The sequence below is a fragment of the Choloepus didactylus genome, chromosome 6, assembly GCF_015220235.1.
Source record: "Choloepus didactylus isolate mChoDid1 chromosome 6, mChoDid1.pri, whole genome shotgun sequence".
Lineage (NCBI taxonomy): Eukaryota > Metazoa > Chordata > Mammalia > Pilosa > Megalonychidae > Choloepus > Choloepus didactylus.
In genome coordinates, this window is record NC_051312.1 from 800476 (window position 1) to 822447 (window position 21972).

At 64.7% G+C, this 21972-nt stretch overlaps 3 protein-coding genes across 17 annotated transcripts in view; 1 reads left to right on the top strand and 2 right to left on the bottom strand.

The window, feature by feature from the left end:
- PHRF1 (PHD and ring finger domains 1) overlaps window positions 1–11408 on the top strand; it is a 53954-nt gene extending 42546 nt beyond the window's left edge. For all 14 annotated transcript variants that reach the window (XM_037842052.1, XM_037842054.1, XM_037842053.1 and 11 more), the window contains 9 exons: window positions 3464–3588; window positions 4769–4956; window positions 5310–5429; window positions 6087–6241; window positions 6879–9527; window positions 9821–9975; window positions 10099–10356; window positions 10543–10671; window positions 11054–11408. In XM_037842052.1, the coding sequence (XP_037697980.1) occupies window positions 3464–3588; window positions 4769–4956; window positions 5310–5429; window positions 6087–6241; window positions 6879–9527; window positions 9821–9975; window positions 10099–10356; window positions 10543–10671; window positions 11054–11197 (3923 nt within the window). In that variant the 3' untranslated portion in view covers window positions 11198–11408. The remainder of the gene's footprint in view (window positions 1–3463; window positions 3589–4768; window positions 4957–5309; window positions 5430–6086; window positions 6242–6878; window positions 9528–9820; window positions 9976–10098; window positions 10357–10542; window positions 10672–11053) is intronic.
- A 511-nt stretch (window positions 11409–11919) lies between these two features.
- Window positions 11920–15342, bottom strand: IRF7 (interferon regulatory factor 7). Its single transcript, XM_037842063.1, has 10 exons — window positions 15257–15342; window positions 14384–14691; window positions 14132–14294; window positions 13838–14045; window positions 13495–13553; window positions 13198–13423; window positions 12863–13051; window positions 12396–12782; window positions 12190–12305; window positions 11920–12120 (listed from the first exon to the last, which is right to left on the bottom strand). The coding sequence occupies exons 2-10, from the start codon at window positions 14401–14403 to the stop codon at window positions 11965–11967; spliced, it is 1524 nt and encodes a 507-aa protein (XP_037697991.1). The 5' UTR covers window positions 14404–14691; window positions 15257–15342; the 3' UTR covers window positions 11920–11964.
- A 1209-nt stretch (window positions 15343–16551) lies between these two features.
- Window positions 16552–21793, bottom strand: CDHR5 (cadherin related family member 5). Of its 2 annotated transcripts, none has more exons than XM_037840635.1 (15): window positions 21672–21793; window positions 21424–21599; window positions 21236–21286; window positions 20401–20493; window positions 20208–20309; window positions 20010–20120; window positions 19736–19906; window positions 19289–19379; window positions 19088–19185; window positions 18804–19004; window positions 18531–18644; window positions 18357–18453; window positions 17947–18234; window positions 17263–17465; window positions 16552–17002 (listed from the first exon to the last, which is right to left on the bottom strand). In XM_037840635.1, the coding sequence occupies exons 1-15, from the start codon at window positions 21742–21744 to the stop codon at window positions 16613–16615; spliced, it is 2259 nt and encodes a 752-aa protein (XP_037696563.1). In that variant the 5' UTR covers window positions 21745–21793; the 3' UTR covers window positions 16552–16612. The 2 variants fall into 2 exon arrangements, with proteins under 2 accessions (XP_037696563.1, XP_037696564.1); XM_037840636.1 differs by having other exon boundaries at window positions 16667–17002; window positions 17947–18131.
- Window positions 21794–21972: the final 179 nt, after the last annotated feature.

Here is a 21972-nt window from a genome sequence, read left to right on the forward strand (position 1 = left end):
GAGCCTGATAAGGGCACTGTCAGGGCCCAAGAGGGCTTTTGTAGCCAAAGGACTAAAGAAAGCACCCGACACGTTCTGAGACATGAGCTTTTATTACAGGGCTTACCTACAGGGTAGGGAAATCGAGCCCGGTTGCCCTGAAATCAGGAGCTTCTCTGGATGGATTCAGGAGCTGCTCTGAATGGCAGCCAGTTCAGAGCACACCGTGGAAATAGTCCGCCCTTTGGGGGGCTGAATAAGCTGGCTGTAAGGGCTCGACATTCCAACAAGTATGTGAGCATAAGGCCGGGAACAGGGTCATGCAATGTTAAGGAGGGGTTGATTGTAATCAACAGGGAGGAGGAGAGGATTACAGAGATAACAATATCTCAGGGAGGAGGTAGTTCTGGGTATAGATTACAGTTACCATCTGATATTACAAGGAGAATAGGTCCTAGGTCAAGCAAACTTCTGTGTGTAGTTTTCAAGACACTTGGGGGCCAGGGGCTCCCACAGGCACCCGCGGGTGGAACATGGGACGTGGGCCCTGCCTGCGGGTCTCTGTCATGTGGGAGCAGTTCCTGATCGCTGGTGTGGCGCCTCTCCCTTCCCCGCTTCTCGGGGGACCCCCCTGACTTCTGTAAATGCTGCCTCCCCGGTTCCCTCACGGAGCTCCCTCTGCCTGGCTGTGGAGGGTCACCCCCAGCTAACTGCCAGGGTGGGTGCACTGGGGTGGGAGCTGCTGCACTCCCTCGCCTGGCGGCGGTCTTGGCTGCTGCTGGCCCGGAGGCTGTCCGACGGCAACACACTCACCGCATCCCTGGAAGTGCCGTCTCACTTGCATGTTTGTCATTGTCCCCTCCACGTGCTGTCAGGGACCCTCTGGTCAGTCACACCCCAGAAACACGGTCCTGTGTGTCCTCTGGCCCCTCTCTATTTAACTTTCAGGGAGGAGAAGCCGTTTCTGCCTCACCTACTCTGCCTTCTTCATGGAATTTATTTTTTGTTTTTTTCTTGTTTTTTTTGGTTGTTGTTGTTGCTTTTGTTTTGTTTTGTTTTTTAACCCCTAACTACTTCAGTATCTGTTTCTTAAGAACAGGTCCATTGTCTTACATACTTCCATAGAATTTGGGCACTCTTAACACTCGATGATACTGCTACCTAAACCACAGCCCATGTTCAGGTTTCTTTAGTTGTCCAAAAAATGTCCCTCAGGGCCCCACCCCCGCCCCCATGGGGCCTCCATTGCCACTCAGAATCTAAGGTGCATTTCCTTGCCACATCTCTGTGGCTGCCTTTTTAGTCAGGAACAGGGTTTTGGTTAGCCTTTCTTTGTCCTTTGACCTTGAAATTTTTGAGGCATATGGGACTTTTGTTTTGTAAAACCCCCTAATTTAGGTTTAGCCGATGTTTACTCTTAATGAAATTCAGCCAGGACTGAAGGGTGTGTCCTGAGACCCTCCCAGTAGGGAGCTCGAGTTGCCCGTCTGGAGCCCCGTCTGGAGCCCCCACTGTAACCCAGCGATTCCGCCTGTGTCCCCCCGATGAGGAGCTTCTCTCTCCCCACCTATAGTCACCCTGTTTTCCAACCAGCCATTCCGTCTGTATCTGCCGGGAGGAAGAGCTCACCCCACAGTCATTTCTTCACCCCAGTGGGGATTCATGAATTCTCATTTTATTCACTGTTCACGGTTTGTGCTGTCTTTTAAAAGTCAACTTTTTTGAGGTATAATTTACACACAGTAAAACAAATGGACCCATCTTAAGGATATAGTTCAAGGTTCAACGAATGTAGCACCTGGTCAATGTATAGAACATTCCTGTCACCCTGAACCGCCCTTCCAGCCCTTCACATTCCGTTCCCCACCCCCACCAGGCAGCACTGACGTAATTTTTATTACTAGGATTAGTTTTCCTGTTCTCTGAGCTTTGTATAACAAGACGTCTGAGGATCCTGATGGGTGTGCTCTGTCTGTGTAGTCAGCGCCTTTGTGGTTGTGTCTTGTGGTGGCGTCTCACCCTGTGGCTGTGCTGGCTGTGCCGTGATTTGTTTACCTGTGTTGGTAGACACCCGGGTTGTTGCCAGTTTGAGGCTACTGAGAAAAATATGAGAAACCTTCTGCTCGCCTTTCTGTGGATGGGCATTTCCACGCCCTGGGGTCACGGGTCCAAGCCTCCCCCGAGGTTGCGCCCGGTTTCACCTTTCCAGTAGGGAATCCGTGGCCCCTGGAATTGCTGGGGGAGGGTGGGGGGATGCTGCGGTTTCGCTGGGGCCCTGCGGCCTGCACAGCATCCCTGCTGCGTGTCCGATGTGGCGAGGTGTCCCGGACGGTCTCCGAAGCCCCTGTGTGCGGCAGTCGTCTCCCAGGAGCCCTGCTTCCTTTCAGAGGCCAGAGGCCGCGTCCTCGGAGCGCCCCTGCTAAGTGGTTGGTTGTCGTTCTTAGGCCTTCAGGATACAGTTTTCTGTTGTTGTTGTTGTTGTTTTTAATATACATCATGAGTACATAATGACACTTGCAATTAGAATTTAGGATTATTGGGTTTTTATTTAACTTCTTTCTCTCATGCCAAAACTTCCAGTTCTCAATATTAGTCAGGGTAGTTAACTTGTTTGCTCAGTTGTTTCACCTCTGTTTACCCTGACAAGCTCAGAATATCACATTGCCACCCCCAATCTGATTAAAGTCAGTGGTTTCAAGATTTTTTTTCCTTCTGTCCCTAAAGTATGTCCCACTAAGGATATATATAGTCAGATTACTTACCGTAAGTGGATTAGTCATCATTCTCCAGAGGACTAGAACTCATTGGAGAGATATGTGTGTAAATATCATGAGGTTTATTACAGGAATTGTCTCATGCAACCATGGGGATTGGTAAGTCCAAATTCCTTAGGGCAGGTTTTGAGCTGGGAACTCCAGTGGAGGTTTCAGTGAATTGCCAGGAGAAGCTGGCTGGAGTAAAGATGGAAATTCTTTCTGATGTTGCAGTCCTCAGTTGAGGCCCCCAGTGATTGGATGAGACCTCTCTCTGCTGAGGGCAGTCTCCTCTGTGCATTGTAGATGCAGTCAAGTGACCAGTGATTTCAGCACACAAAATAGCTCACAGTAACAGGCTGGTGCTTGTGTGACCAAAAGCCAGGCACCGTGACCCAGCCCAGTGACCCGTGAGCTCCGCCGTCACAGCAGGTGGCTCAGAATGGTTCCTGCTTGAGAAATTTAGGGGTTTCTCTCCCTGTCTTTGGTTTGCTAGTAATCGTCCCCTTTTTATAGACATGTTGGGGTACAGGCACAGGGAGGGAGGGACAGAAGCCCAACTTCTAGAAAAAAAGTTTAGAAACATTTTAACAGGTTTTTATTGTCTGTTTTTCTGCTCTGGAGAACGTGAGCCAGTGCTGTTCCTGTCTGCACACGGCGTCTGGTGGGCTCTGGCCCCCAGGACGGGCGGCTCTGCAAGAGTGACGTGCAGACTGTCACTGTCTTTCCAGGAAGGCGGAGGAAGGGGCTGGGGAGGAAGCGGACCCAGTCCAGATCTGTGAAGCCTCCGAGCTCAGGGACCAGGTCGAAGAAACGTCCGTGTCGTGCGAAGAAGAGGCGAGGAAAGAAGAGCAAGGTAGAGCTCTGCCGGCTGGGTGCGTCTGAGGAGTCGCCGTGGTGGCCTCTTCTGTGTTTCTGCAACACAAATGAGGACCGGGCCGGGGCTGGGAGGCTGCAGAGGCCACGAGACCGAGGCCCAGGGACTGCCTGGAGCCTGGAGCCAGGCCTGCACCAATTTGGGGTTAAAGAGACGTCCTCCAGGCGGAGGGTCTCCCCTTGAGCATACACTGGGTTGCCAGATGGACTTGCTCTTCCCGTCTGCGGGATTGAATCAGGGAGGGGTATCCTGCAGCCTGCCGTGGGCCTTTCCGGTCCACAGCGAGTCCGAGCCTCGGGCCCAGGCTGCGTGCTGCGGGCTCTTGCCGGGGTCCTCGACTGGCCGTCGGAGACACGTTAATAGCCTGAAAAGTGGCATCGCAGCCTTTTTCGGGAGTCGTTGCCATGTATTTGTGTAGATTTACATTCCAGATTGTTATTCATTTCCTGAGATTATTTAGTTTCAAATAGAGTATTTGAACCTCTTGTCTGAGTGAGCAGGAGCTGAAGCAGAGACCAGGCGTGATGTTGGTTCCATAGGACTGTCATTGCTCAGCTCGGGGGTGCCTGTGCCTGGGGCGGTGTTTCCTCCCGGGGTGCACACGCCATCTGCTGGAGCGTTGTCCTCACAGGCCCGTCCCCCCGAGTGGCCTGCCAGGCTGCCGTGGCCACACTCCCCTAGCAGAGACGCCCTCGGCCTGCACCTGGGCCGCCTGCCAAGCGCCTGGACAAGTGCCCTCCGTGGGCGAGAACCAGGACGGGAGGTGCTCAGGGCTCTTGAGTGATTTTAGTGACGGGATAGGTACAGTTAAGAATAGATTTACACTGTCTGTGTTGACTTCTCAGCTGGTTTTTAGAACTGTTAGTTGTAAGCAAATGTTGGTTTTCCTCTCTGTAAGTTGTTCAAAACAAAATGCTACTCAGCAACAGTAACTTTCAGAAGCCTCATGGTTGGTTTTGTTGCTTAGGGTTAAACAGTGCCTGGGTCCGTCTGCACTTGGTGGTGAGTGCTCCCCGCATGTCAGGGTGCACACCCACAAGCCCCGGCTTTGGCTTCTTACTTACTCGGCCTATGTCGGATCCTGGTAAGGCCCCAGAGGGCATTTTCAGAGCCTTTCGATTTCATTCCTGTTTGTCACTTTTCCTTCATCATCATTCAGATTAAAAATGAAGTCACGGTGCGTTCCCGCATTGCAAAGACCCTGGGCCTCCGGAAACCTGTGCATGGAGCCTCCATCCCGTCTGTGTATAAGCCGGTGGACCCCTCGCTGGGGCTGATGCGGGCCGACATCGGAGCAGCTTCTCTGTCTCTCTTTGGAGACCCATACGAGCTGGACCCCTTTGACAGGTGCCGCACTCGGGCATTGGCAGCAGTCGGGCGGCGCCTCTGAGGCTGTGTGGCCCTGGGCTTGCTTCACAGTTGTGGGACGAGGGTGGTGATTCCTGCCACGTAGAGGTCCTCAGACCCGTCCGTGTGCAAGAGGAGCTCTGAGGCTAGAGCGGCCCCACACTAAGAGATCGCGCAGCTGTCAGTGCCCTAGTGCTGTCCTCTGTGCCCTGTTGTGTCGGGTCCCACCCACCACGGGGCAGTTCTCAGCCCATTCCATGCCACGTGCCACTGCGGCCTTCTGAGCTGGAGGGAGGCCTCCCCAGCCTCGGTTTGGGGTCACCTGCTTCCTTTGACCCGTGTTCTCCCCACAGCTGTGAGGAGCTCGCTACAAACCCCGCTTCCCCTGCGAGTGCCAAGAGGAGGGTCCTGTCACAGTCGGCCCTGCGGTCACACCAGCCAGTGGCCAGACCCGTTTCCGTGGGGCTTCCCAGGTGTGTGAGGGACAGTGCTAGAAGGAACCCGGGACCCACAGTCACCTGGAAAGGACAGGCCACAGCCCCAGGGGACTGCCGCCAGCTCTGCACTCTGATTTCTCTCTGTGCCCCTGTGACATGTATCTGTGTCCCCCAGGCCTTGGCAGATACTGTTATGGCAAACGTGGAGCCTCCCTTGGTTCGCACACACCAAGCTGGGAAGGGGGAAGTGCTGGGTCTTTCGGCGGGGGGGGGGGGGGTACCCCCAGCCCATGGTGCACTCAGAGCTTGCCAGCAGGGGGACCCTGCCTTGGGCGGGGGAAGGCCTCACAGGGCCCTTGGTTGGGGGGGGGGGGGGTCCAGGCACCTTTGGGACGGAGCCAGCAGGTGGTCCCAACACATGCTGGGCTTGCTTGGGCTACCCCCGGGCCAGGTCTCCTCTTCTGCCTGAAGAAAACAGAACAAATTAACCAGGCCAGCAACTGGGAGAGGTTCGGCCCCCTGCTCTGCAGGGATGCAGGGGCAGGGAGCGTGGTGGTGCTCCCTTGCCCACCCCCCAGCCCCGGCAGGCAGCCCCCTCCTTGCAGCAGAGCCAGGCTGTGAGGGGAAGAGCTGGACCTGGAGTGCCGGCTCGACCCTAGGCCTCAGCTGACACTGCCCACATCTGTGCTGCAGGAGAAGTGTGGCCGCCGCCGTGCCAGGGCCCGAGGTGGAAGCGGCCCCCGTCCCTGACCTGCTGGGGCACATCCTGTCCAGTCAGAGCCTGCTGCTGATGAGCAGTGCTGACGTTGTCATCCACCGGGACGGCTCCCTCAGCGCCAAGAGGGCAGGTGCGGCTCCAGCCACGTCCCCCCAGAACAGCCACGGGCACTTGGCCTCTGGTGATGGGTGTGGGGGTCACAGGGGTAAGGGGCAGCCACAGGGTCTCTTCCCAGAGAAAGCACAAATAGAGTCGATTGTCTGGGTCTTTGCCCCCTTAGTATCCCTTCAGGTGTGGCTGAGCGGTTTGGGAACTAATTGTTTTAAATGGTGAGGGCAGTTCCAGCCTGGACCCTGAGTGTGGCCGGCACTGATGTCCTCCCAGAGCCACCCAGTCCAGCCACCCTGGAGCCTCTCTCTGAACTCTGTGGGTCCTGGGGTTTTTGGGGTGCTGAGTCGGACCCGCAATGGGCAGGCCCTACCCACTTGGTTATCAATGCACAGGGCTTGCACCCCCTTGGCCTTGCAGGGCTGCCTCTCAGGCTTGGGCACGTCCTGATCCACAAAGGGAACGGGAAAGCACCGACAGCTGGGGGCCTGGGGGCCAGGCCTGTTGGGCCCAGAGGGTGTTGAAATGGCACCTTTGGGTCAGTGAGAAGACGGTGGGGATTTAAATGCTCGAAGCCAGTCTTGACAACAGTTGAAGAAATCACTGAACTTCTTTACAAAGGTGGGAAATGATTGCCATTTAACTTTTTCGCTTTTTAGCTCCAGTTTCTTTTCAGCGGAACTCATTCGGCCCATCCGGGGGAGATGGAGGCCCCGGGTCTGGGGGCTGCTCGCAGGCTGGAGCCGTGCACTCCGAGGGGCAGCACAGCCCGGCATGGAGCACCCCTAGCAGGCCCACCCCAGGCACGGCCCCCGTCCCGGCCCTGTCCTGTGTTCCTGTTCGCACGTCGGGGGTGGCCAGAAGGCCAGACTCACCACCGACCCCCCAGCCAGTTCAAGTCCAGAATGTGTCCCATGTGCGGAGACTTGGCTTGAAGAGATGTGCTGAGCCACGTAGTGGGGACGGCCAGCAGGCGCTGCCTCCTCGTCCTCCGTCATCCCAGGGCTGCAGCAGCAGGTCTCACTCGCCAGCTGAGAACCCAGTGCCAGGCCAGCCACTGACACCAGTGCCCAGGAGAGTCAGCATCTCCGAGCTGCCGAGAATACCAAAGATCAGGAGGGACAGCAGCGGCAGTGGGCATCTGGACTCAGCCCCGGCCTCCGGCCACAGCGTCGAGATCCCCAGCTCCTGCATCAGCCGGCTGACGGGCAGGGGCAGCCCCGGGCAGCCTGGACGGGGGACCCGGGCCGAGGGCAAGCCTGGCAGCAGGGGCCCGCAGGAGCCCGGCACACCCACAGCAGGCAGCACCCAGCCCCCGGCCCCCGACTCCCATGGCAGCCTGGCCCCGCCTGCAGCGCTGAGGGGGAAGAATGTGGGGTCAACCTTTGAGAGCTTTAGGATCAATATTCCTGGGAATGCAGCCCATTCCAGCAGATTGTCCAGCCCCGGGTTCTGTAACACCTTCCAGCCTGTTGACAGCAAGGTGCAGAGGAAGGAGACCCCTTCCCCTCTCTTCTCCATAAAAAAGACAAAGCAGCTCAAGAGCGAGATCTATGACCCCTTCGACCCCACGGGGTCTGACTCAAGTTCCCCCCGCAGCAGCCCTGAGAGGCCTGGCCCTGTCCCCCTGCCCTCCGAGATCACGCGCACCATCTCCAACCGCTGCCCCGAGGCCCCTGCACTGGAGGCCGTGCGCTGCGTCACCTCCTACACAGTGGGCGCTGCCTTTGGGACAGGCCCTGAGCCGCCTCGAGGCCCCTGTGGCACGCTGCACACGCTCCGGGACAAGAGGGCCGCTGAGGGGGAAGAATGTGGGGGCGAGGCACTGGGTGAGGAGCCCACTGGGAAGCGGGGCCTGTCTGTCTGGGGCCAGAGGCTGTCCCTGCTGGAGCCCTGGGAAGACGAGGATGGGGCCTGCCGCAGCTCCTTCTTTGGCTCCCAGGAGCGGACGGTGACCTGTGTGACAGTCGTGGGCCCAGAAGCCCCACCCAGCCCGGACACGCCTCTGCCGGCCACCCACAGGGTCGTGGAGCTGCGCTCGCCCTCCCGCTCCCGCTCCCGCTCCCACAGCAGGAGTGAAGAGAAGAGAAAAAAGGCCACTGTCAAGGAGAAGACGCAGCCAGGGACCCGCTCCAGGTCTCGCTCGGGGTCTCGCTGCAGGGCCAGGAGCTCCCGGTCGGCTTCTCTGTCACTGGGCGAGGACAACGCCAAGAAGCATCGGGCTAAGGCCAAGAGCCAGAGGTCGTCCAGCGATGGCTCCAGCAGCCACGACCGGGCCAAGGGCCGGAGGCCCAAGGAGAAGGGCCAGGAGCGGAGGCACGGCCCCCGGGGACGGCGGCGGTCAGGGTCCCGCTCCGGCAGCCCCAGCAGCTCCTCCCACGAGCACCACGAGGGCAGGAAGAAGCGGCGGCGGAGATCAGGGTCCCGGCCTCGGGGGAGAGAAGGCTCTCCGCCGAGCAGCCCGGGCAGGGTCCGCAGACACGGGCACCGTAGGGACCCCCGGGAGACACGGCGTTCCCGGGACAGGGGCCGGCGACGGTCGAGATCACCGGGCTCAGACCCCAGGCCCCACGCGCACCAGCGGCCTCACTCCTGGGAGAAGCAGCCCCAGACCCGCTCCCACTCTCCGGGCAGGAAACTGCCTGTAAAGGTGGCGTCCCCCTCCCCCCCACAGCAGGTACCGAGGCCCCTGGCTGGCCCTGCAGCTGGGCCACCCACCCCGGTGTGCACGGAGCTCTCGGCCAGCCTGGAGGTGGCCATGGCCCACGAGGCACCTCCCGCTGTGGAGACACTGGCCGAGGCCATGCCCGATGACCTGGATTATGGCGACACTGTCGAGGCCGGCCACGTCTTCGAGGACTTTTCCTCTGAGGCTGTCTTCATGCAACTTGACGACATGAGCTCCCCACCTTCCCCCGAGAGCACGGACTCCTCCCCTGAGAGGGTGCTGCCCCCTCACCCTGCACCGGCCCCTGCTGGCCCGCAGGGTGGTGCCAGCCTGGCCGTGGCTGTTGTCACGGGGTGCACATCTCTGGCTTATGGTGAAGGTGCCATGCTGCCCCCACCCCCGGCACAGGGTCCCCCAGAGTGGGGCTGCCCCCAGCAGGCCTCTGCTCTCCACCTCATGGGGGGCCAGGCCCTGGGGGCTGAGGAGGGAGGTCTTTTGAGAGAAAGGGTTGGCGTGGCTGCCAGGCCTGGGGAGGACGTTGGCCACAGCTCCCTGCCACGGCCCAGAGCCCCGGTGAAGAGAGTCACCTGGAACCTGCAGGAGGAGGGGGGCAGTGCCCCGCCCGAGGACCAGGCTCCACGTAAGTGGGCGTCCCGGCCACACATGGGCGCTGGAGGGCAGCTGGCACCTCAGTGTCTGCCCTTGGATCGGGCAGGCAGCTTCCTCCTGGGACCCTGTGGTTGCCCCGCAGCACAGTGCACAGTGGGGGCTCCTCTGTGCCTCCTGCCTGGTTGCAGTCGGGGTGAAGGGGTCAGGGAGGCTACCAGGGTCCTGGTTGCCAGGAGCTGTCCTGAGGGCCTGCAGCCCAGGAAAGGGTTCTGCCCGGGGCTTGCTGCAGGGCACCCACCCACCCCCAGCCCCTCTGGCCTTCAGGGACGCCTCTCCACCAGCTGCAGAGGCCCCAGGACGGGGCCTGGGAAGTGGAGGTCCTGGGCCCCGTGGCCACCAGCCAGGCACTGCCCTCCGAGTTGCCCCCTCCCAGCCACATACTTCCTGAGCCCGCCTTCTTCGAGCCCAGCTCCTCTCAGGTGGGTGTGCACCTGGGGGAGAGGCACAGGGCTCCCGTCTCGTACCCCACCATGGGCTGTGGGGACTGGGGTGGTGAACACTGCCAGTCTCAGCTCTGATGCTCAGTGGGGATTCTCGCCCAGGTTTACAGCCCCAACATGCCTCTGGCCCCAGCTCTGCCCTCAAGCGTCCCACCTGATGCTCCAGTCAGCCAGCCCACATCCCAGTGTGTCATGCAGGGGAGCCTTCCCCTGGTGGGCTGCATGGCTGCCCCGAGCCTGGCCCCAGTGCCCACCGTCCTGACCACAGCCCTCGAGCCGGCTGTCCAAGCCCCCATGGCCAACGACTCGGAAGAGAAGACCGTCCCCAAGCCAGCCGCAGAGAAGACAAAGAATGAGGAGGTGAGCCCTGTGCCTGCCCTGCCCCTCCTGCCCGCTCAGGAACCAGGATTTCTAGGGGTTCAGTTCAGGGGCAGAGCCAGCCCTGGGGTGGGGCCTGGGTCCGGACAGTACACGGTGGATGCTGTGCTGCAAAGCTGTCGCAGAACCGGGCCTGCAGGCCTCTGACCTGGGCCTGCTCGCCCCCAGTACATGAAGAAGCTGCACATGCAAGAGCGGGCCGTGGAAGAGGTGAAGCTGGCCATGAAGCCTTTCTACCAGAGGAGGGAGGTGTCCAAGGACGAGTACAAGGACATCCTGCGCAAGGCCGTGCAGAAGGTGGGCCTGGGGTTGGGGCGGGCCCCGGCAGCTCCTGCGTCTCCCTGCAGCTGCCCCTGGGAGGATGGATGGTTAGACGAGACTAGAAATTGTCTAGTTCACCTCCAGTGTTTCAAGGAGGAAAACAAAGCCCTGAGAGGTGAGCAGCTTTGCCTGTGCTATGGGTTTGTAGCACCGTGTCCCCAAGTTCACGTTCGTGTCACCTGGTGCCAGGGCCACCAGCTGGAGACCCCGGCCCAGCCCGGCCATCTCTTGGGGGCTGGAGGCCCACTCCCACGAGGAGGCGAGGCCTGTGGGGGGGCTCCTAGGAGCTCAAGCCATGTTGGGATTGGACGTGGTCGCAGCGACGAGGGCGCCTGGATGATGGCGCCTCTTTCCGCAGATCTGCCACAGCAGGAGCGGACAGATCAACCCGGTGAAGGTGGCCAACCTGGTGCGGGCCTACGTGGAGAAGTATAGGCACATGCGGAAGCACAAGAGGGCCGAGCCCGAGGAGCAGCCGCCTGCCCAGGAGGCCGCGAGCTGAGGCGGCCTGGGCAGCCCTCGGGCTTGGCCACACTCTGGTGGCGGCACTTGGTGTGTCCCAATGGCTCTGCTGGCAGCGCAGGAGAGGGGGCTCGGGGCCGTGGGGCGTGCCTGTTTTCAGGGTTCCTGTGATCACACATGGTCTGCACACCTGTCTGGCTCACAGTTTAAAACTGGACTTTTTTATATGTATATTATAGATATATACTGTTTTTATTGTGTTCTAATTTATCAAAAACGGATTCTCTTGATTCTCTTTAGAAATATCTCCATGACTCAGTACTTGAGAGGGGCCCAGGGGGCCCTGCTGAGCCTCTGCAGAGCCAGCAGTGAGCCGGCAGATGGGTCTCTTACATAGGAGTTTTCTTTTTTTCTGTTTTCCAGTTCTGCTGCTTTACGCGCAGCTCACGCCTTCTTCCGGGACGCAGTGGTTGTGGCAGGGTTCTGCGGGACCTGGCAGTGGGTGTCAGCCAGTGTCTCCTGCCTCAGAGCTTTTTGGGTTTTGGTGTTCTGAGCAGTTTGTTGGCACTAATGCCTGTGACCTGAGTCTCTTCACTGTGAGGACAGAGGAAGGGGGGTGTGCACAGAGGACCACTGTCGGGGGGATCATCTCCCTGCCTTGGGGGCCCCAAGGGTCCCCTCTGGGTGCCCATGCGCTGTCTCCACCACCCGCCCTCTTGGCGCCCTCCTGAGTGCCTGCCGGGCCCAGTGAGCACACCACCATCAGTTCTGAGGCCCTTTTAATTTGAGCAAGGGTGGTAGGCCGGCTTAGGCCGGCTGCTCCAGCTCCATGAGGAAGTGATCGATGTCATCGTAGAGGCTGTTGGAGCTGGACAGGCAGAGGCTGAGGGTGCTGCTGTCCAGTGAGGACACACCTTCGCGCTGCACGTCCTCATGGTACGCCCTGCAGAGCCACGACTCGAGCTGCGGGAGAGAGCGAGGTCAGGGCCAGCCAGAGCCGCCTCGCCTGCGCCAGGGCCAGGGCTGCCTCACCTTCACCAGGACAAGGCTCTTCTCCTTCGGCCTCCCGGCCGCCAGGTCCTGCCCGAAGCCCAGGTAGATGGTGTAGTGCGGGGAGCCCCGGCGCCGTGCCCGGAACTCCATCAGCTCTGCAGGACACAGACCCCAGTGAGCGCTGGTGGGCACCCTGGGGCAGGAGCGGGGCGGGCGGGGTGCACTGGGAACAGCACGCCACTGACCCTGGAGGAAGGTGCTGAAGTCGAAGAGGAGGGTGTCGCAGTTCCGGAGCAGCAGGCGGGCAGGTGTGCTGGGGCTGGCGGAGCCCAGGGGGCCGCCCACCTCCCAGTAGACCTTGCACTTGCCCAGGCGCCGGGCCCACAGGCTGCAGTTGCGCAGCTCCAGCTGCAGGCCGGGGGCCACGTGCTGCAGCAGCTCCTCCGTGTAGCGCAGCTGCTTCTGGTCCGGAAGCACCGCGGGGCTGGGGAAGGCCACGAGCTGCGGGGCTGCGGCCTCGGGGGGCCCGCTGGGTGGTCCGTAGAGGAGTACACAGCTGGGCCGCCCCACCACCTCCTGGAGGACCGTGCGGCCCTTGTACATGATGGTCACGTCCAGGGCCAGGCCGGGCTCTGGTGTAGAAGCACCACAGTGAGCGGCAGGGAGGCCGTGGGCCGGCCCCCTTCCCTCCTCCCTTGGGGGCCCCGGTCACCTGAGGGTGGGGTGCAGATGTGGGGGCCAGGCTCAGCCTGGGGCCCTGGGGCTGGCAGCAGGCTGGGCCCCACCTCCTGTGCAGGCTCCAGGGCTGGGGCTAGCACCTCGCCCAGCAGCCCCCTCCCTTCGTGTGTCGTCAGGGCCTGCTGCAGGGCTGAGTGCAGCGCCCCGGCCTCAAGTGCTGGGCCTAAGGAGGAAGCCAGAGGTGGGACAGTGGCCTGGACCCGCCCCCTTAGCCCTGGCGCTGGCAACTACCGTTCCTGATACTGCCATCCCCGCTCCACCCCCATCGTCCTGCAGTGCACCCTCTCAGGGCCTGGTGCTACCGCTCACCAGGAAGCTGTGGGGCTGGGTCCAGCCCCCAGACTGCTGCCAGCAGGTGTTCCTGGAGGCAGCTCTGCTGCGGAGCTTGGTGCAAGAGGTCGTCAGTGTCCCCAGCTGGAGCAGGAGCAGGGCTTGAATTGCAGGGCTCAGGGCTCGGCCCTGTGGCTCCACCCCAACCTGGGCCGAGCTCCGGCCTCTCACCAGCATGTCCTCCAGGGAATGGTGCAAGCAGCCCCTGCAGGGCAAGCAGAGCAGCATAAGCAGCTCCCCGGCTGGGCAGGGGAGACAAGACAGGGCAAAACTTACCCTCGCCGATGGAACATCTGCCAGGGCCGCTGCTGCCGCCCCACCACAGCGTGGATCCTCTAAGGAAGGGGCGGGAGTGTCACTACCCGGGCCTGGTGCAGGGACCGGGCAGTGACTCCCCAGCGGCCCCTGGACTGCCCTGCCCTGCTCTCCTGCCTCCACAACAGCTTGGTGCCATGCTCAATCCGGGGCCGTGGCCTTGGTGGGCAAGGCTGGGAGGGGGACTGCATCGGTCCTGATCCAGCAGCCACCTAGATTCTAAAACCACCATCTGCCCAAGTCCTGACTCCTCAGCCCCTCTGAGCCAGCTCCCCTTGCCCCCGCCCCCCGGGGTGCTCCTCACCTCCCCACCCCTGTGCGGGGTTGAGCGCATACACCTTGTGCGGGTCGGCAGGGTCCGCGGAGTTGTCCTGCACCATCAGGAAGCGTTGGGTGCTGCGCAAGGCGCAGCGGAAATTGGTTTTCCAGCCGGCGCGCTCCCGGGACTCGGAGGGTGGCCCCGCGGCCCCGCTGCTGCTGGGCGGCCACCTGCCGCGTGCCACGGCCCAGGCCTGGGGAGGGGGGCACAGGGCATGGGCAGGCAGGCAGGGGCCGAGGAGTCCCGGTCCGGTGCCCCGGGGACAGGACGGGGTCCCACCTTGAAGATGCGGGCGTCTGCCTCGTCCAGGTCTTTGCGCGCGAAGTGCTTCCAGGGGACGCGGAAGTGCGTGCGGGCCGCGTCCAGCCACCGCAGCCCCTCGTAGCGGCCGCTGCCGACCTCTCGCAGTAGCCACTCTCCGAAGAGCACGCGCGGGGCCCCCCTGCGGGCGGAGCGGCCACCGCCGGGGTCAGAGCCGCGGGCGGCACAGGCCCTCGGGGCCGGGAATCTGGGGGGCGGCCGGGTTCTCACCTCTCGGGGGCTAAGGCCATCCCTCCGCAGACCCCGCCGGCCGAGCCCTCGGGTGAGCGGGCTTGTGGTCCCAGGTGTCGGGGCAGTGACCGCAGGTAGTGGTCAGGTGTCACAGGTATGACCCAGGTGTTACAGGTGTTGAAGGCGGTCACGTGCGGGCTGGAGACTTATGGCCACAGACGTTGCCGAGGTGTGGATTTCATGGCAAAGGTGGCATGATGTGACTACAGATGTGGTGGGCGGTCACACGTGAAGTCACCGGTGTTGAGCCAGCCTCCAAGTCTGGACCGGCGGTCGCAGACTGGACCCTGCGGAGGCGGCGGCAATGGCCGCGAGGAGGGGGCGAGCCTGAGGCGCCGGGAAAGCGAAACCCGATGCCAGAGCGCCGGAAATCGAAACCTAAGCGGAGGGCCGGCCCGGGCGCCGGCGCAACGCCTTCCTTCCCCTCCCGCCCCACCCCTCCTCGCGTCCACCTCCCGGTCCTCCGTGTCCCCCTCCATCCCCACCTGCCGGTCCTCAGTCCCCGAACCCCACGTCCCCCGACCTCCCTCCCCGTCCTCTGCCCCCGGACCCCTACTTTCCCTTCCTCTGCCCCCGGACTCCCCACCTCCACCTCCTCTTTCCCCAGACCCCCACCTCCACCTCCGCTGCCCCAGGACCCCCCACTTCCGCGCACCCTGTCCCCTCCCCCGACCTCCCTCCCCGTCCTCTGCCCCCGGACCCCCCTCCTCCAGATCACTCAATCCAGGAGGGCTCTCTCATCCCTTCGCCTTCCCCCCAACCCCCCTCTGGGCCGCGGCTCTGCACAGTGAACAGGGACGCGCGACGTGGGCTCTGGGTCCCTCCTCCGCCCGGGTCAGAGGTCCCAAGTACCTGGATGCCGGAGCCGCCGGATCGGAAAGTTTTACCTCCCAGAGCAGAGCCGAGCAGGCGCTTTTATGGCTGCGGGGCGGGGCCTGCGCGCCGGGGCGGGGACATGGGCGGGGCTTTTGGCTGTTGTGCGGGAGCGGGAGCTGTGGGCGGGGCGGGACCTGCGCGCTGGGGCGGGGACTCGGGCGGGGCTTGTGGCTGTGGGCGGGGGCTGCGCGCCGGGGCGGGGCTTGGGGCTGTGGGAGGGGCACGCGCGCCGGGGCGGGGACTTGTGTTGTGGGCGGGGCCTGCGCCCGGGGCGGGAGCTGTGGGCGGGAGCTGTGGGCGGGGCGGGGCCTCAGGGTCTCCCTTGGCTCTGCGCAGCCCCGGGGCTGGGGCGCTGAGCTGCCGCGCAGGGCGCGTGTGTCCGCCCACCCGGCTCAGCTGCTGTGGACGCCAGCGGCTCCTTCCCCGCCTGGAGCCCGGGACGCGGGGCACTGATGGGGACAGGGCGGCGGTAGCGTCGGCCGGGAGCCCGCGAGCGAAGAAACAAACCAGGCCGGGAACGGGGCCCGCAGCTCGTCCGCGGGTTGGAGCGGGCGAGGGGCGGGCCTGGCCCCGGGAATTGCTCCAAGGAGATCTCCCAACTGCTGTCGGCACTGAGACCTTCTGAAAGGCCTTCAAGGATCCTGCCCCCGGACAAACGCCGACGACCACCCCCAAGTCTGGCCGGCGTTTGCCCCCGAGAGGCCCGCGGAGGGGTCCTGTGCCCTCCGCGCGCAGCCCCAAGGCGCCCCCCGCCGCAGACTCGGGCCTGGCCTCCCGTGTGCCCTCGGGTCGTGGCCTGCAGCCCCCCGCTGCTGTCACAGTCGGACGGCGGCCCCAGGGTGTCGCGTGACCCTCTGTGCTCCACAGACACTTTGGGAGGAGATTGTGGCCCCCAGGAAAGTCCCCGAGACCCCTCCCCGGATGTGAGTCTTCCTTGGGGTTTGGGGGCGGCTCCCCAGGCGAGGAATGTCCACGTGGAGTCCGCAGGGGGAGGATCAAAGCCGGGGGAGGAGGCGCCGAGACCCCTGTTCAGGGCCCTGCCCCGCTGGGGGCTGTGTTTGGACCCCGAGAGGCTCTTCCGGCCGCGCAGCGGGGCGAGGCCTCGGGAAGGCCGGGGCGGCGGCGGCAGGTGGTGTCCGGACGCCCCGCCCGCCCCGATCCCACCCCACCCCAAACCCGCCTCCGTCGAGGGCGGGAGCGAATGGGCCGCGTCGGGCGCCCCCCCGCCCAAGCCCGACCCCCAGGCGCCGGCCGGAGGCCTCGGTCCGGGTGAGAAAGTGTCGCTTTATTCCGCGCGGCTGGAGGGAGGGGGCGGCGCGCCTCAGGGGCGCGCTAGATGTCGGTGGAGTCCGCGTCGGGGGCGTCCTCGGCGCCGCTGCCCTCGCTCCCCGAGTCGCCGGCGTCGTCCCCGTCTCGGGCCGGCTCGTTGAGGATCACCACGTCGGCCTCGGCCCCGATGTCCTCGCCGAACCACACGGCCTTGTAGCCGCCCTCGGGCCGCCGCTCCTTGGTCAGGATAGACCTCATGGCCGCGGGGCTGCCCCCGGCCCGGGCCGCCGCCGGGGACCCCGGGGCGTGGGCCGACGCGGGGCTGGGGGGCGCGGGGGCCGCGGGCTCGGGGGGCGCGGGCGGGGCTTCGGCCGGGGCAGGGCTCGGGGCGGGCGCCCAGCTGGCCTTGCCGTCGGAGAAGGCCTGGTTGTCATAGCCGCCTGGCTGGGGCTCCTGGGGGGCGAAGGCGTCAGCCAGGGCGGGCCGCAGGCCTCAGGAGCTCCCGGACTCCCAGGGACCCCCCACCCTGCCCTGCCCCGCCCCCTGCCCCTTGCCTCTTCCCTTTCTGGTTCACTGGTCTCTCTCCAGGCGGACCTCCTCTCCATGCTGCATCTCCCCTCTCCTCCATGGTCTCCCTGGCTCTCCCACCCCTGGCCCCTTATCTTCTCTGCCCTCTCCCCACCTGTCCGGTCTTCAGCTCCCCAGGGACTCACCAGAGCTTTGCCGGCGCAGCACCTGAGGCGATGGCCGTGGTGCTTGTGGACGAGCACCACGAGGGCGATGATGGCCAGCAGCAGCAGCGCGCCCAGCACCCCACCGAGTGCCGCCATCTCCGCCACCGAGAAGCGCCGGTCCTCAGCGTGGCCGCCCACAGCGCCATCCCCGGCTGTGCTGCCTCCCCCGACCCCTGGCGCCTCTGGCAAGAGCAGCATCACCCGTGGCCGTTGGTGCACCCAAGCTCTCCCCGCACAGCCCGTTCCAGGCTCCAGGACACCCGGAAACAAGGCAGGCCTCCTGGAGCCGAGCGCTCGGGTAGGACGGGGAGTGCCGGGGCTCCAGAAGGGAGGGATGGGGTCTGAGCCCGGCAGGAAGTCACGCAGGCAGTGCTGGGTCAGGGGTGACTGGCCTGGGAACTGTGGGCTCCCTGGACCCCAAATCTGCACCTGCCCTGCTCTCCACATTCCTCCCCCAGTTCACCTCATGGAACCCCCAGGACCTGTCTGTCTGTCTGTCTCCACCCAGCCCTGCCCAGCGCCCCCTGCAGGTTCCTGGGTTGTCTTGACCGTGGGGGCGCCTCAGGCCAACTCTGCCCCACAGCATTTCCCCCTCCCCAGGGTCGTGAGTCTCGAAGGGGTCGGGTTAGGGCAACTCCAGGGCAGATGGGTTTAGGGAGGTACCTGAGGGCCTGGGGGTCCTGCTGGGCCCAGGGGGCATCGGCTGAGAGGTTCCTGGCTTTGGGGTTGGCGCTGAGCCCCCACTTGACGTGGCTGATGGGGAGGAGGTGCTTGTTCCCGCACTGGGGGGCCCCCCAGGTGTAGGCGAGGCAGGAGGTGGTGGACGTGGGCCAGTGGCCCCCCCAGAGCTGGTGGTGGAGGGTCCCTGAGAGGGCCTGGGGGGGCTGGGGGCTTCCGCAGTGGTGCTCGAGAGCCCAGGTGTCCTTCCGGTCTCTGGGGATGTGGGGGAGCCTGGGGGGCCAGGGACAGGGCTTGGGCCTCAGCCCCCAAGTACCTGCTCCAAGGGCACGGCCCACATGCCCCTCCAGAGCCAGGAGCCACCTGGGGGGCCTGAGGGTCTAGTGGGGGCTCACCTGTAGGCTCTCCTGTGGTGGGGGGCTCCTGTTCCCAAACCTGAACTTCAATGACTGTGGCTGCAGTGCCCAAGGTCACCGTGTTCTTGGCCTCGACCTGAGACGGGTTGGGGGCTCGTCCCTCAGTGCCCTCCTGTGGCCCAGCCCCTCCGGCTGGCCCTGCCCGCCCCTCACCTCGGCGTAGAAGAGGCCAGCGTGCTCCAGCCTGGCAGCCGTCACCACCAGCTCCCCCTCCATCCGGAACTCCGAGAGGTTGGTCACTCTGTACGTGATGGCCGAGTTGATGTCCTGGACGCAGGCCGGGCCCAGGAGCCGTGAGGACCCAGGCTGTCCCCATGCCCACACACACCCGCACACACCCAGGAGGCCAGGCCGAGCCGGGGACCGGGCAGGGCCGTGGGATTCCGGGACAGGCAGGCCGGGTCTCCGCGCAGGCGGGACACGTACCGGGAAGTCCGGGTCCTGGGCCTGAAGCCTCAGAGGCTGGGAGGGGTCGGCGGCGTCCCTGATGGCCTGGCCAGCTCCGGTGCCGAGGGCCACGGCGCCGCGGTACAGGCCCTGGGGGAAGCGGGGCGGGCTCCCGGCGGCCGCGCGGGCCTCCACGGTGACCTGGGTCACCGAGTAGCGGGCGAGGTCGGCCTGCTTGCCCTGGGAGGGGACAGCAGCGACAGGAGGTCTGCAGAGGCCGAGGGCGCCAGGGCCCCTGCTCCACAGCCCCGCACCGGCCCCACCTCGACCAGCAGGCTGAAGGTCGTGGGGCTGGGGATGCTGCTGGCCATGGTGAGGTTGCCCGAGTCCCTGTCCATGGCGAATGTCCCGGCGTCGTTCCCTGGGCAGGCGGGAGGCCAGGGTTCAGCCGGGGCCCCTTGCATCCCCCGGGGACTTCTGCTGCCCAGGGAGGGCCTGGGGTTGGCATGCCAGGCCCCACTCACCACCCACGATGCTGTAGAGGATGGGCTGGTTGATGCCCCGGTCCCCGTCCACTGCATAGACGGGCCCTGGGTGCAGGATGAGGGCGGCAGGCTGCAGGGCGGACGGCGTGAGCTGAGCCGGGGGCCCCTCTGGGGTCGTGCAGCTGGGACCCCGGGAGAGGCTGAGGAGGGAGGCGGGCAACCCTGCCTGCCCCAGGACAGGCGTCGGAGGCTCTGCTCCAGCCCTTACCGATGCCAGTTTGCAAAGATCCTAATCAACCCATGTGAGGGTCGCTGAGGCCCGCTGGGCCCCCAGTGCCCGGTCGGGAGAGATCACTCGCAGAGAGACTTTCACGTTTGTTTGAAAATGACAACAGAGCACCCCCTGACCCTTCAGTGACCCCAACTCAACCCCACCCTTGACCGCAGCCCGCCCGCAGGCGCCCCCACCCAGCCTGGCCCTTGTACCAGTCGGTGCCCTGTGGGCACGGCCCCTTGGTACTGGGCCTGGAGGCAGACGTGGGCGTCCGCGTAGATGCAGGGCAGGAACCAGGGGGGCCGCAGGTCGGCGGGCAGCACTGCCAGGGTCAGCGAGGCCGTGGCCGTGTGGCTGGGCACCACGCCTTCCTCCTGCGTGTCCTGGAACAGCCGGGCCTCAGTGTCAGCCCGGGGAGCTGGAGCTTGGGGGGCGCAGCGCAGACGGGGCCTGAGAGCCCTGGACCCAGGCAGGTGCCCCGCTCACCCGCACCAGCAGCCGGAAGGACATGGCCGGGCACCTGTCGAAGTCGAGCGTCCGGTCCAGCCTGAGGGCCGGGCGGTTTGCACCCACCAGGGAGAAGAAGTCCCCAGCGCCCTGGAGGGGAGGGCACACGGCCTGAGACTTGGTGGGGGGGAGCAGAGAAGCGGGGGGTCAGCACGGGGGCGGGCGGGCAGCACGGACTGGGGTCTCCTCCTGGAGGGTGTAGAACAAGATGTCATCCTTGTCGGGGTCCTTGGCCTCCAGTTCTGTCTCCGGGATGACGATGGAGTTCACTTTCGTGTCCTGGGGGGCAGAGGGCTCGTTCCGGCCACACGCCCGACCCCCGTGAGCCCAGGCCCGTGGCCTCCCCTCCGCGTGGCCGGCGTGGACTCGCCTCACTGACGTTCACTGTCTTGTTCACGAAGGAGAGGACGGGCGGGTTGTCGTTGACGTCCAGCACCATCACGAACAACCTCAGCTGCGTGACCTGGGGCGGCAAGCGCGGCCATCAGCCCGGCCCGGCCCTCCCACCAGCCTTGGCCGGGGGCGTCGGGGCTGCTGGGCTGCTGCGTCCCACCACCCGGTGCACCCGCAGGCCCTCCGCGAGAAGGGGCGTGTGAGCCAGCAGCTTACGGCAGGGGCCTCGGGGCAACCAGCAAACGCTCCACTGGGCAAACCCGGCCCAACAATGGCCTTCAGAACAGATTTCAAAGGAGGAGGGGGCTTCTAACCAAAAGCCACTCCGAGAAACCACCTGTCGCGCCCTGTGGCCCTTCCTTGGGTCCCCATTCGAGCAAGACTTGTGAAGGGACCTTAGGAGGCAAGTGGGACCGGAGCCCCTGCGCTGGGCCTGAAACAGCCGCGGAGGAACCGGCGCCGCGGGGAGGGGTCCTCACGGGGCAGGGGCCGCTGCGCTATTCTATTTTGTGCATTTGAAATTTTTCTTCATGAAAATTTAAAAGATAATTCAAGCGGGGTCCGCACCAGGCCGTGTGGAGTGGGGGTGAGGGGCTCGTGCAGGCCCGAGGAGGGGGCGGCGGGGTCCGGGAAGAGGCGGGGGGCGGAGGGGCCGGGCGCGGGCGGTGGGGGGGGGGGCGGCAGCTTTGAGTGGGGGGAGAAAGGAGGCCACGCGGGGCTCTGCGCAGGGACGCTGCGGTGGGGGAGCCGGAGCCCAGGAAAGAGAGGCTCGGGGCGCGGTCGGGCCTCCCGGGTCTGACGGCGTCACTCACCACGGCGTCCCCCCTCCTGCACTCCAGGTGCGCCTGCAGCACGGGGTGCTCCTGCAGACGGAAGGCGGGAGTCAGGGGAAGCAGGGGCCCCCCAGCCAAGCTCTGGGGCCTGAGAGGGTCGCAGGCTGCCTGGGGGCGCGGAGCCCTCTGCCGCCCCGGGGTCGCCCCACCCAGCCCGCGGCCGGCACCTCATAATCTGGAGTCACGTTGAGATACAGCCGGTTCTCCTCGATCCGAAATGCGAAGGGGGTGGACGAGGGCCCCAGGGTCACCTGCTGGCCGGAGGGGACGTCGATGTCGACCAGGGGCCCAGGGCGATGCGTGTTTTCCTCGATCTCGAGGACGGTCTGGCTCACGGAGCAGGCTGCGCGACAGGAGGGTGGGTGCCGGCCCCGCGCCCAGGCCCGCGCCCTCCCCGCCCCCGGCCCCCGCCTACCCTGGGCCCGGGCCCCCGGGGCCCCGCCGAGCAGCCCGGCCAGCAGCGGTAGCAGCAGGACCCGCGCCTCCATGGCGGCCGCCGCGCCGGGCGCCGACCCTCGGGGCTCCTGAGCCGGCAGCGTCCGCCCAGCGACCTTCGCTCCTGCCAGGCGCCGCCCCGCTTTATGGCCCTTGACAGCCGCCTCCGCCAAGGGGGCTCCCGCCAGCCGCCGGGGGACACGGCCGGGCAGGGCCCAGACTCCCTGAGGGCGGAGAGGGGCTCGGGCTGGGCGGAGGCGGAGGCAGGGGAAGGGGCTGGG

Coding starts and splice junctions, on each gene's coding strand:
- IRF7 (XM_037842063.1), bottom strand. CDS start 14,403: ATGGCCTTAGCCCCCGAGAG. Junction 14,295..14,383: donor ATGGCCTTAGCCCCCGAGAG/GTGAGAACCCGG, acceptor CTCCGCCCGCAG/GGGGGCCCCGCGCGTGCTCT. Junction 13,424..13,494: donor CAGATGTTCCATCGGCGAGG/GTAAGTTTTGCC, acceptor CTTGCCCTGCAG/GGGCTGCTTGCACCATTCCC.
- CDHR5 (XM_037840635.1), bottom strand. CDS start 21,744: ATGGAGGCGCGGGTCCTGCTGCTACCGCTGCTGGCCGGGCTGCTCGGC. Junction 20,310..20,400: donor AGACAGTGAACGTCAGTGAG/GCGAGTCCACGC, acceptor TCTGCCCCCCAG/GACACGAAAGTGAACTCCAT. Junction 19,907..20,009: donor CCTTCCGGCTGCTGGTGCGG/GTGAGCGGGGCA, acceptor CGGCTGTTCCAG/GACACGCAGGAGGAAGGCGT.